Consider the following 12,618-nt stretch of genomic DNA (forward strand, 5'->3'; position numbering starts at 1 on the left):
GAGGCAGCCGAAAAGAGGAGTCTACCGCTAAATCCCTCCATACCTCCCCCCGCAATTGCATTGCAGCAGCATAGCGGGCAGAGTCCAAAATCAAATCAACGAAAAATCCTAAACGTGCCAAGGCGCGTGAAGAGTGAGGGGGTGAGCAAGCGAGTGAGAGATTGCTATCAAAAATTCCCTTTTTTCCAGCGAAGGGAAGATAGTCAGGCTCCTCCAAAACACTGGCAGAACCTCCGATTTACCAATTCATTCACTTACACTCCAGTCGCTCACCCACACACTCTTACACACACACACTAGGAAGTTTTCTGTTGGGCCTTCTTCTCAATGCATAAATTCATAATTCATGTCCAACGAATATTTGAATCAGCGGGAAGGCTTCAAATATAGATATAGACACCATGTAGTACATATGTTTCAATATATACCCTGACAAAAAAAGGCAGTTTTATTTATTTAATATAATAAAATCTTAATAATATCATATAACTAATTAATTACACTGGGTTACCCAAGCTGTGATTCATAGATTAGTAAAAAATTAGAAACTCTTGGTTCTGTTATCAGTAGTTTTGCATTTCTATCGACCCTAGCTTTTTAATAGATTGCCTAAGTTTTTTATCATTAAAACCAGTTGAAAATTGGAACCATATTACATTTAGTTTATGCATAGTATATTTATTTAATCTATTATTTAAAAGGTTTAAACATCTGGTAGAAGTCTAGACGTAATAATTTCTGGTATACATTCCCATCACGTATATATATATTTGTAAAGATGCAACTCATTAAAAAGTTTCATATATTTACGTATTTCATATTTGTTTACAAATATATGTACAAACAAATTTTTTCCAAGAAGTTTTTATACAATTAGGGAATAATCTTCTTATATACGTATAATCCCAATAAGTATTTCTGGTGGGACATATTGTCCCAATGAGTGAACAAACCATCAACATGTTGTAGTCCATATAGTAGTCCCTATAGTAGTCCAGTAGTCCATATAGGGTTAAAGAGACACCTACAGTTGCCTTTTTTACCTTCTTTCTAAATAAAATTGTCATAAATCAGCTCATTTTCTGATCATAAATGGTTCCATTGTCAAAAGAAATAGCCACGACTCCTTATTTTTAATCATAAACGACGATAGCCTGACATTATCTGATTGTACTTTATATAAAACACATTTTGAGCATTTAAAATAGTATTGTTTGAGTCATCCTTTGATCAAGAATGAAGAAAATCATTTTTAATCAATAAAAGGTCTCAAAATAAACTCATCAAGGTGTTTTAATAGACTTGAATTAAAACAATCTTTCAAATACTAGGTAATGTGTCACAGAGACGACATTTGGTCTCTACACCCGTAGATTATAGGGTATGAAAAGAAAAGGGAACTTTGTCAGCGGGGTCACTAATGTTGAGCTTTTTGGTTTCAGTTTTGTTCGACCAACTGCAACCAAAAGCCAGGGCAACGTGCTCAATTAGGCGCCTCCTGCTACCCGATTACTAGCTAGACCAACTACCAACATCTACATCCACATGCACACCCACGCACACTAACACATTATCGCACTGCTTCATCCTTCTTCACAGTGGGTGAAAAAACTTTCCTACGGCACGTGGCTGGACGCTAATATTTATGGCAATTAGTTTTAATAGTTTTGCTTGTACATTTTCGTGTAAAGTTGTAAACTTCTAACGGGGCATATCTTTGCTCGTTCTCTTATTCCTTTCGTTATCCTCTCCCTTTCTTTCTCGCTATCACACTTGTTTGGGTGTGAGCTGTGTGTGTGTATGTGTGCCTGTATCTGTGTCTGTGTTGTGTTTTAACCTCTATTTAATGTTGTTTACAAATTGTTGTTATATAGCAATTATTAATATAAATTTATTATCAAGAAAGAAATTGCCCACAATTAAAACGCAGTTAACTCAATCAGTGGAGTTCAGATTTAAAACTCTACATTAAGTTGTGATTATGGTTATGATTATAAGTTTTAACAACTGATGGCTAGAATTTATTAACCATTTAATACAAATATCGATCTATATAAAACAAACGACTAGTAAACTTTTAGAAAGTTTTTGTTTCGATTGGAAATCTTCAAAGCCGAATAACTCTAAACTCTAAAATTTCCCACCAACTAGCAAATAGTTTAAGTAGATTTAATTTGTTGAAACTACATTAAAATATATTTCAAAACTAACAAGAATAGAAAAACCAATATATAAGTTATTTTGTACATGTATGTATGTATATATATGTAATAATACTTTTACATAAAATGTTTCGTTTCTTAACTATGAAATTTATCTCTAAACTAACAGTTCCATGTAGCTTTCTATCTATTCTAAAAAAATTTTGAATCGTTCAACTTTGTGTTTCCCTTCACTTAACAATAGTGCACAAAAATGTTCAAAATTTTATTGAAATAAAAATGTGTGATAATAAAAAAATTTAGTTACAGTTATGCGAGTTTCAAATTAATTTGGTTTTTTAAATTTTAGTTATTGTCTATTGTGGCCATAGAAAATTTTAAAAGATTACAAAAAACAAAGTTTCTAATTTGTGTCGTGTTTAGAAAAGAAAATAATGTTTCGGCCTAAAAGTATGCCTGTTTTTCCCTGTAAAGCACCTGCCAAGCCGCCGCGTTTGAAGAAACTGCAACAGCAACAACTGCAGCGCTGCAGGCAGCTCTGCTTTGCAAGCAAAGCAGTGGACGCAGAGCAAGAGGAACAGCAACCATTACAGCAAAAACAACAACTACAAAGCGAAATTCAAGCCATAATCAAGCAGCCGCAGCGCAAGCGCCGCTTGGCCCCAAAGGCACCGCAGCCCCAAAAGCTCCAAGCTAGCAGCAACAACAACTATAAGCAAAGCAGTACTGATATTGATGCTGATCACTGTGCTTTCATTGAGCAGCTTTTTACTGCGGCGGCATCAGAAACAACAACAACATCCACAGCGGCAACTCTTGCTATCGAGGGTAAGCTCTACTCTCAGTTTGATGTCGCTGCTGCAACTTGAACACAAAACGCCATGGCCAAAAAAGACAACGCAAGATGCTCGCCGATCTACGTCATTAGTGGAACCTCAGTCAATACAAAGTTTAGGTCGTTTATTTCATCTCTTTTGACCCTCTAACTCTAATGGTGATCACAATCATGAACTTTTATTGTTACGGGTAGTTTATATTCATAATTCGTTTATCATTTCAACAACTTTTTAGTCTAGGTACTAGTTTTTAGTTAAAATTAAGATCAAAAGACATGGTAGAACTAAAATACACAAATCTTTACAATAATTCATTCTTAGACAAGGTTTTTCACAAGAAAAAATTTCTTTTTTTCAATCCTCAACAATACTTAAATAATTTTTTTAATGAACAATTAGTAAACTTATGCTAGTCTCAATTAAAAATGAACTTAAAAATATTTAAACTTATAGTTTTAAAGATTCTAGTTGTACTACAATTGAATAGTTCTGAAAAGTTTAAAAGGTTTTTTCCTCACCTGAACTTTGACTGTAAGAAATCATTTCGAAATTATCAAATAATAAATTGAAAGCATATCAGTTAATTTTAGTTTTTAGTTCTCATTTTAAACATTTATAAAGATCTATTATATTACTAATTTAGAAAACCGATCTGTAGAGTTAATTATTGACGTTTTTACCCTTCGAAAATAACGGATCTGTCTGATTTGCCACCTTCTGACATTGTGTCCATGTAATTTGAGCTTAGTTTTGTGCTCTTTCGCACCGTCTCTTTTTGTCTTTTCCCCGTTTATTGTTGGTCTCGTTCTCTTCTTTTTTTACTTTCCAGCATATGGTTGGCCAGAGAGCGAGTCCCAGAGAGAGAGCCTCGTTGTGAGCCAGAGTTATTGTTGTATTTTGTGTTAGTAACGCTTTAAACTTGCCAAAGAGCAGATCGCTAACAATATGAACAAAGATATATATATATATCAATATCTATATATAGAGAAAATGTGTGAAAAGTGCTTGGAAAATTCTATATACTAATTGGCAACAATTTGTGCTATATAAACAAACTAAAAAAAACCTTCACTGATAATTATAAACGGGATAATTTTAAACAATTGAAACATTCCTACAGGTGGCTAAAGTAAATTTGTTCATCGGTTGTGTTTAGTTCCTTTCTTTATCTTGATTTTGTCTCATCGTCTCTTTTTCTTATTTAATTTTTTGGTGTTTTTTTTTTTTGTTCTTGCAATTTGCTTTAATTGCCCATAGACAACAAATTAAACAATTTGTGTGCGTGCCAGAGAGTGATAGAGAGACAGAGAGAGGGAGAGGGAGAGCAGGAGAGAGATACAAAGAACTGCTAGAAAAAAGGAACAAAAGAAAAGAAAATTCAGAACGAACATCACGCAGAACGCCCCTAATATTATCCCCCTTCTCCCACTCACAGTCTCTGTGCATTTACCTTGCCCACCCTTTTGCCTTTTACCTTGTAGGCTGACCCATAACCAAACCAGTTTCGAGTTCTTTTTTTCTGTTGTTTGTCTCTTTCTGTTATTTGTTTTGGGCTGCTTTTCTTCATTCACCTTGCTAGTGCTGTTGCTTTTCATTTTCATTTGCGTGTTCACCTTTTTATTTTTGTTGTTTGGCTTTTCTTTCTTCTGTTTTCTTTCATTTCATTGTAAGAGCATTTTCCATATAGATTTTCATAATTTTGCCGCAAGTTTATGTCCAATACCGTGTACGCATGGGGCGACAAATGAGAGCATATTAGTGTGGGAAACACGTTCGTGACAGATGCAAGTTAGTGCTTGTTGTATTCTTTAAGGTGTTTGTTAATAAAATCACTGGAAAGTGTCGTTTATGAGTTTTTTGAGATTATCTTTAAACAATTTTTAAAGGATCTTTTGATCTTTTTCGCCCAGGATCATCATTTAACTTCTCTTAAACAAACTACATCCATACGACGGACATTAACATAAAATGGTTTCTTTATGTGTGTAATTTTATATGATTTTAATATCAACTTTTGATGCTTTTTGTTTTATGTATTGGGTAATCAAATATAAGGTACCTAATTGTTGACTGTATTATGATAGCTTTAATTGCCAATTCTTTCCTCAAAAAGGACCTTAAAGTAATGCCATAATTAAAACCAATCTAACTTCCAAACAATTAAGATACAATTTAAAGTTCTTTTAGAAAATCTGAATATAACTTGAGTTAGTCCTTATTACCTGAAATTGATCTAAGCTAAGATATGTCTTATTGTTTTAAAGAAGCGACAGACCCCCTTTAGTAGGCCAATCGGTTCGAATTTCGAACAATTTCCAAAAAATATTCCACACCGCTTCTCGGTAGAGTTATGTATATCTAGACATGAAATATCGATAGTTTGTGTTCTCAACGAGTATATTAATATATTTATTCAGATTTAAGCCTGAGTCCCACTTATTGTTAGTATATACTAGTATACTAACTAACTGATATATATCAAGTCAAAGATTAAACTAAAAACCATTTCCAATAGAGGGTATCTCGAAAGTCGCTTTATTAACTAAGCATAGGGATTATATTTTGTTAGTTATGTTAGTTTACCTTTCAATAGAGCGACTGAGTGGCTCTCTCAGCCAAATGAGAGAGGCTTCTCTTTCAAACTCTCCCGGTCTCGTTTCTCTCTTTCGTCTCTCTTTGTGTTTAGTATGCCTTCCAATAGTGGCTGGAAGCGGCGTTTTTTTTGTTTCTTTTTTTCTGAATTTTTTTGTTTGTTTTTATTTACTGTTCTTTAATTATTTTACACATGTCGCCTTTTTGTGAAGTCATCAGCCATCAACCGTCCATCTTCACCGCTTTACGCCCTCCGTATCCGTCCATCCAAGCCGGACATAAATCATTGGGAGTAAGTCGTCTGCAGGCTTTTTCTTTAATTTGAAATATTTGCAGAGCTTAGCTCATCGTCGAATTGATTGGACACTGAATAACAAAATAATTTAAAAAATAGGGAAAAGTTTACTTAAAATATAACAGTCGTTGTACATATATTAAAAATTGGATATTGCAATTGTAAAGTAAACTCGAAAGTCTCCGAAACTATAAGAAAGAAATTGAGAAGCTGAAAATGCAAGTTAATAATTTGTGATCTTTATTTTCCCTCCCCTTATGAGATTACTTTTGAGACTTTGATAGCTAAATTCATAAAACTAACTTTACGTTTCTTTTATAAGTTATTCATTAAACGTTTCTAATATTTTCCATTAAAGAAGATTTGGATTAACTGTTTTCTTGTGCAAGCTTTTGAATTATCATAAATGATCTTTTCTTTTGATATTAGTTCTCTTGTTGTATAAAATCTTTTGGTTTTTTCCAATCTTATTTAAATCAGCTTGTTTTTTTTCTTTGTGTTTTCACAAGTTTTGTTTCCCTTTACCATCACGATCAATTCATCTGTAGCCTTGTTGCATAGTGTTTATTTTTCCTGCATTTCTCTCTAACTAAATGTGTTTCACACTCATCTTAATCTTTACCCATTTCTTACTGCTGCCGCTTTTGTGACCCAGATGATGTTGTTAGCTTGGACTACACCGATTCGGCTGAGTTTTACAATTGCAGCAGCGACGATTGTTGCTACGATTGCCATGCTGTCGCCTCCAGCTGCTCCACATTAACGCATCAGCAGCGACATCAACAGCAGCAACAGCACGAACAACTTCGATCTTTGTCCATGTCTTGCTCAAGCTACGATTCCCTCCTCTTCACAGATCCCCCCATTGACGATCTACTGATCACCAATCACTATTTCAAATCACCGCGCATCGAAGTGCCGGCAGTGTATGCGAATGATAGTAGTGTGTCTACAACTAAAAAAGATCGTCCATTGAGTGAGATTAGTGTGCAATCAGCGGACACTTTATCGCCGTGCACCGCACGAGCGGTTGTTGAACTTCAGCGACGTTGTCGTGAGGATAAATTAGCCTGCCTTAGTCTAACGAACATAACGTACCTTAGTATACCCAATGAAGGGCAAATCAATAATAAGGATAACGATCTAGTTGCCCCAGAGACAGCGGAAAGCTCGCCGGACGAGCTAATGGCTTTGCAGTTGGGTAAAAAGCTGGCCCAAGTGCTGGGTAACAGCAATGCCAACAACGTCACTCCAGTCGATCAAATGTCACCAGCGGGAGGATCTGCGATGGCACAGCCACGTATAGAATCATCTGGCGGCGAACTTTTCAATATTTCCAAGGCCAAGAAAGTTGATTTACAGAATCTTTCATCGCGTTTTAGTGCCGCCGTTCAACAAACACCGCAGCAACAGCAGCTGCCGCCACCATCAGGTAACGAGACAGGTGAGTGTTTTTTTTTCTGTTCAAGATATATATTTACTCATTTCACATTCTGGGAACTCCTCAAACCCGAGAGTTCATGATGTGCAAACGCATTAACGCAATAATGTAAGAAACGGACAATTCTGGGCGCTTTTTGACGAATTATTCAAATTCCCCATCGGGGAATTTGTCGGTCGGTCAGACACACACACACAGGACAGGCAGAACTCTTCAGTAACGGCAGAGATACACAATATTTTTTGATACTTGTAAGATTCTTGTTGATTGTTAGAGCACTTCAAACCATATGTGTTTGTGTGTGTGTGTGTGTGTGTGTGTGTGTGTGTGTGTGTGTGTGCTGCTTGCTTGTCTGTGTACACTTTCAAGTTGGAAACCCTCGAGTAAAAAAAAAATAACTAAAAGCTTGTCCTTTTTTAAGCATTTTTTTCACCTCTCTACGCCAATTTCAAAGGTAAACACACAAACACAAAACAGGTCATAGGAGATGTTAAAGAAGACGAAAAAGTAAGAGTGCTTGTCAAACTGTAGAGAATTGAGTGGTGTTAGAGGAAGAGCACCACCACCATCCATGTAACCCAACCAGATGGGCACACAGAATTACAAGTGCCTATTGAAGGGGGGGAGGGACAAGCATCACATAGTTGAGCAAAATATATATTTTTAAGCTTATGGACATTGGTCCTTTCACACACACACACACGCACATGTTTCACATACACAAGATATGGGCAAAATGTCCTTTGCTGCAATTTAGACAGAATGAAAAAATGTGGGTTAAATCGCTTTTGGCATAAACAAATCCATATATAGTTCACTTTATGAATGTCTATGGCTATATATAGTAAATCCTTTCAAGGATATGTTGTGTGCAAACTAGGAAAATTCTTTTCACATTTGTCATCATACAAAATAATTTTATTCAATTCCCAGAAATGTTCTATTAATAGTTTTATCCCCCCAACTAACACACAACTTCAATTAGCTTGTTCAGTATAACGTGGGTATCAGAAATTTTTTTTGTTTCAGTTGTCTTGGCTTAAGCTCAAACATATGTTGATTGAATGGGGCTGTAGAAATTTGGGGCTAATTGCAAGCATTGAGTTTTTGTTAATAACTATATATGGCTTTAAACAATATTTAATCTATATATTGGTCTTCAATTAGACATGAACATATGTTTTTTTTTCTAAATTTGTCCCATAACCATAAAATCTGGATTATTAAAATATGAAATATAAAAATGATTCAATATTAAAATTAATACAGGTTTATCAAAATTCACCAAATGGCAAAGGTTTTGAGCTTCCTTTTGAAAAAAAAGGAAAAACAATTCTAAAATTATGAATGAAATTTTGACCAAAGCACGCAATAGTATGCGTAGATATCTCTGTTTCATAAAAATCTGTTCAGAATTATGGGCTATAATCTAACAGTTAAAAAAATGTTTTTTCGACTTGTTTAAAGTTTGATAATTTGTTTTTGCCATCCCTTTTTTAGCCAAATGGAACAAGTAAATAGAATTTTACGTCAATATGACATTCAATAATATCAGATCTGTATCTGTATCTGATTAATTCGATTTTAATAAGACTATTTTCAAACAAAAAGGTTTGATTAAATAGCAGAACGCAAATAATATTTTTGAATACATTATGTTTAGTTTTGGTAGCATTCAATATACAAAGCAAGTTGATCTACATTTACTTCAATTTCGCACAGAAACTCATATTTTTTTTGAACAATCGAATGTGTAATATGTTGCAAGTTTTATCTCTGGCTATGGAACAGTAGTAACGTAACTGATTGATTTAATAATAGTTATCAGATCTTAACATCTGAATTATTGATAATTTATTAGACAGTCTTATGTGGGAATAATTAGACTGATAACTAAGCAGTGTCAACTATTCAAAGTTAAGTCTCTCTAATCGTTGCTCTTCAGTTTAAAAGAAAAAAGAAAAGAAGCATCTTAAATAAGCATCTATTTAGGAGATTTTTCAAGCATTTAATCTTCATCCGTGTACTTTGGATAATCGAAAGCGTTTTTTCCCTCTACTTCTCTTTGGCTTTTTTTTACTTTTGCTCCCACTCGCTTTTAAGGCGCCAAATTTGTACGATTTTCGTGCCCTGAGTACACCCAACGGAGCGCTTATCGCACACAGCCCATCATCAATGACTGAGTTGGCCAAGAGTGAGTGGCACCCCCCTCTCCCACTGGTAACTGGCAATACTCCCGCGTGTATCATTCTATATAACATGATTTAATTAAAATTTAAACTTTCTTTTTTTTTCTGTGCTTCTTCGTCCGTTTGCGTTCGCTCTGTCGGAGAGAAGGCTTGCTTATAAACAATAGGGAATCAAATGAAGCCTGCCTGAGGTCCGCCTCTTCCCTCCGCGAGCCTGAATCGCCAGTTTCCGGCCGACATTTTGTAAACAATGAAGACGTGTTTGCAATTTTTAAGTTTTTACAAATGTTTTTCATTCGAGTGTATGGAGAGTTTATGGTGAAGCCAACAACCCAAAAACCAACGAAGCATGTTCGCTTTTGTTTTATATTTAAGTCGAGTCGTTCGCTAAACACAATTAGGTAACTGTTCGAAGGAAGGAGGAGTAAGAGTAATGAGAGCAGATTGGGGTAGGATGTATTTTTTTATATTTTTTGGGGCGGCAATTATATATTTAAAATATCATGTGAACAGAAAGGACGACCACGCCAGCGACGACAGCGACGACGACGGTGACGAGTCCTTGCATAAATGTGCCAATAATTACTTTAGAGCTGGATGTTTGTTTTTTTCTGCGTCCGTTTTTTTTTTCCTGTGCGCTGATCGGATCAGTTTGGGAAAACAGAGTGGAGTGGAAAAAAAAGGATGCTAGGCAGTGGAAAAGGATGTTGATGATGGGTGGAGCGACACGAGTTAATTAAAAAACTTTTGTGTGAAGGTCGTGTAAAACCTTTTTACCATTTTTTTTCATTTCGATATACCATATATATGTATATATAGATTTTTTTGTTAAGTGTATATGTGCTGTGGGATAACTTAGTTAGTTAGGCCCACAAATTGAAAAAATATACAATAGAAAAAAAGGAAGTAAAAGAATCAACAAAAGTTGATTAATAGTAACATAAGAAAATTTAATTTAAAATTTGAAACTCCATTGAAAACTCAGTAAATTTCTTAACTGAAGGAGAGGGAGAAATTAGTTCAAAATAATAAGGGTACTCCACGACTATTAAGTGTTTAATGTTAGAAGTTAAGTTCTCCTAAAGACTAAATTTAATTCAATTGCTAAAGATAGTAATCGCAAAAGATTGACAAATTTAATTTAATCCCCTTTAACTACAATGGTTTGGCCCCTTTATGAATACAGCAAATTGAATTTATTTCCTTTTATGTCCAGGCATTAAAATTTCAAACGTTGTAGCACTGTTGATTGATACAAAAATTTGTGCACTTTTAAGTTACATCTTTTTTTGAACCAAAGCAGGAAATTTGGATTTTTGGACAATTAATTCGGACTTAGTGCTAATTGTTGAGGAACTTGGTATAATAAGTTTGTTTGATTTTTTATAATCGGTCTTGTAAATAATTGAAATAGTCAGGAAAAAATTATTTAGCATACAAATATAGGGCTTGAGGGCTAGGGTTACCATTTTATATTTAATACTAGTAGAATAACATAATATTTATTATTTAATTTTAGACAAACTTATTACTTTATCGAATTGTACACAGAACCAACACAACTTTTTTCTTTGGCAGTTAAAGCTTCAATCACTTTCGAATCCTCACTTACAAATTTCACACTTTTTTGGGTTTTCTTCTTAGTTTTGGGATCTTCTTTTATTCCTACATAAATTTTACACTTTTAATCAGAATTGAAAAGCCGATATTTTAATATCCCGTTCTTCGTCCTTCTGTCCCTCCATCTAGCTTTTTGTCCTTTTTTAAACTAACTAGAACTTGTAACTAGAACTACAAAGTTTGCTGCTATCACAAGCTTATTTTACAAAACAGTTTTAAAATAAAATAGATTTTATCAATCAATGTAATGGCACCTTATTATGGATTATAATACAGGATATTATCTGTAGCAGTATATAATCGAAAACATATTATTTTATTTATGATTTAATTATAATGTGATTGGGCAGTGTTTGTAAATTACAACCAATATTCTTACTAGCAGCTATAGCTTCTAGTTCAAGTGAAAAATAAAATAAAGACATTTAAAACCTATATTAAAACATTATTATTATTGCTAAAGTTTGATAAGTTGCTAAAACTAATATAAATATCGTTAAATGCGTAATACTAATCTTCTATAGAACCTGTAAATTACGACAAATAGAGGCCACTTATTTGCTAATTCATATGTCAAAATTTATCCAAACCTTCAAAAATTTAAGTAGATGATATACATAAATAAAAGGTTAAGTATTTAAGTAAACATTTCCAAAAACATTTTTCTAGTAGGTATTTGTTGACCTTTTATGCACAATTTAAAGATTTAAGCTAATTCTTTACCTAGAACTTGTATACAAGTGTGATTTAATCAAATCTTCGTTAAAAAATCAATGAGTACTTATGTATGTTTGAATAAAAAAAGAAGAAAACAGTTTTACTTGGTCAAATGTAAATTGGGTATTTCGTTAAAGCAACATCTTTTGACAACATGCCCACTTTCAGTTCCAAGTAGTAATAGCTTTACAAATTTGCTCTACTAATGCCATCTTCTCGTCGTCATTTGTTACATTTCAGCGACAGCAATTCAAACTCCAACATCTTCATCATCCTCACTGGAAACGCAATCAACTGTTATAATTTCGTTTAAATCATCTCAAACACCTGTGCAGTCTCAAACGGCGACGGCAGCGACGACGACGACGACGACCTCAACAACGACGTCTGACAATGGGGAGGATGAGTCAGGACCTTTACCATTACCGCCTCCTGGCTTTGGTACACCCACGACGCCTTTACTCTCTAGCAATGTGCTCAAGAAGGTGGCTAGCTTTTCGGTTGAAAAGTCCACGGCATCGCCGGCTTCCCAATTGAATGAAGAGACAACACTGATGGCCACACCGACATCAAATTCGGTAGCTTCAATGCTGGCAGCATTGCCGGAGCTGACTAATGGCAATGCTGTTGCGAGTGCTGGAGCTACCGGAGCGGGCTCACGACGTGGCTCATCTTATGTACCGGAAAAGTTAAGCTTCGCTGCATATGAAAAGTTTGAAGGTAAGTCTGCCGAAAAAATATTCTGTATGAATTCAGTCAAGCGATG

General features: G+C 34.6%; 1 protein-coding gene across 6 annotated transcripts in view; it reads left to right on the forward strand.

The window, feature by feature from the left end:
* LOC6641767 (protein cappuccino) overlaps positions 1-12,618 on the forward strand; it is a 46,804-nt gene that overhangs the window by 19,351 nt on the left and 14,835 nt on the right. For 4 of the 6 annotated variants that reach the window (XM_023175545.2, XM_023175546.2, XM_023175543.2 and 1 more), the window contains exons 3-5: positions 2,637-2,990; positions 6,742-7,329; positions 12,093-12,572. In XM_023175545.2, the coding sequence (XP_023031313.2) occupies positions 2,637-2,990; positions 6,742-7,329; positions 12,093-12,572 (1,422 nt within the window). The remainder of the gene's footprint in view (positions 1-2,636; positions 2,991-6,741; positions 7,330-12,092; positions 12,573-12,618) is intronic. The other 2 variants (XM_002064498.4, XM_015178530.3) reach the window with 2 other exon arrangements.

The sequence above is a fragment of the Drosophila willistoni genome (genome assembly GCF_018902025.1).
Source record: "Drosophila willistoni isolate 14030-0811.24 chromosome 2R unlocalized genomic scaffold, UCI_dwil_1.1 Seg200, whole genome shotgun sequence".
In the NCBI taxonomy this organism is placed as follows: Eukaryota; Metazoa; Arthropoda; class Insecta; order Diptera; family Drosophilidae; genus Drosophila; species Drosophila willistoni.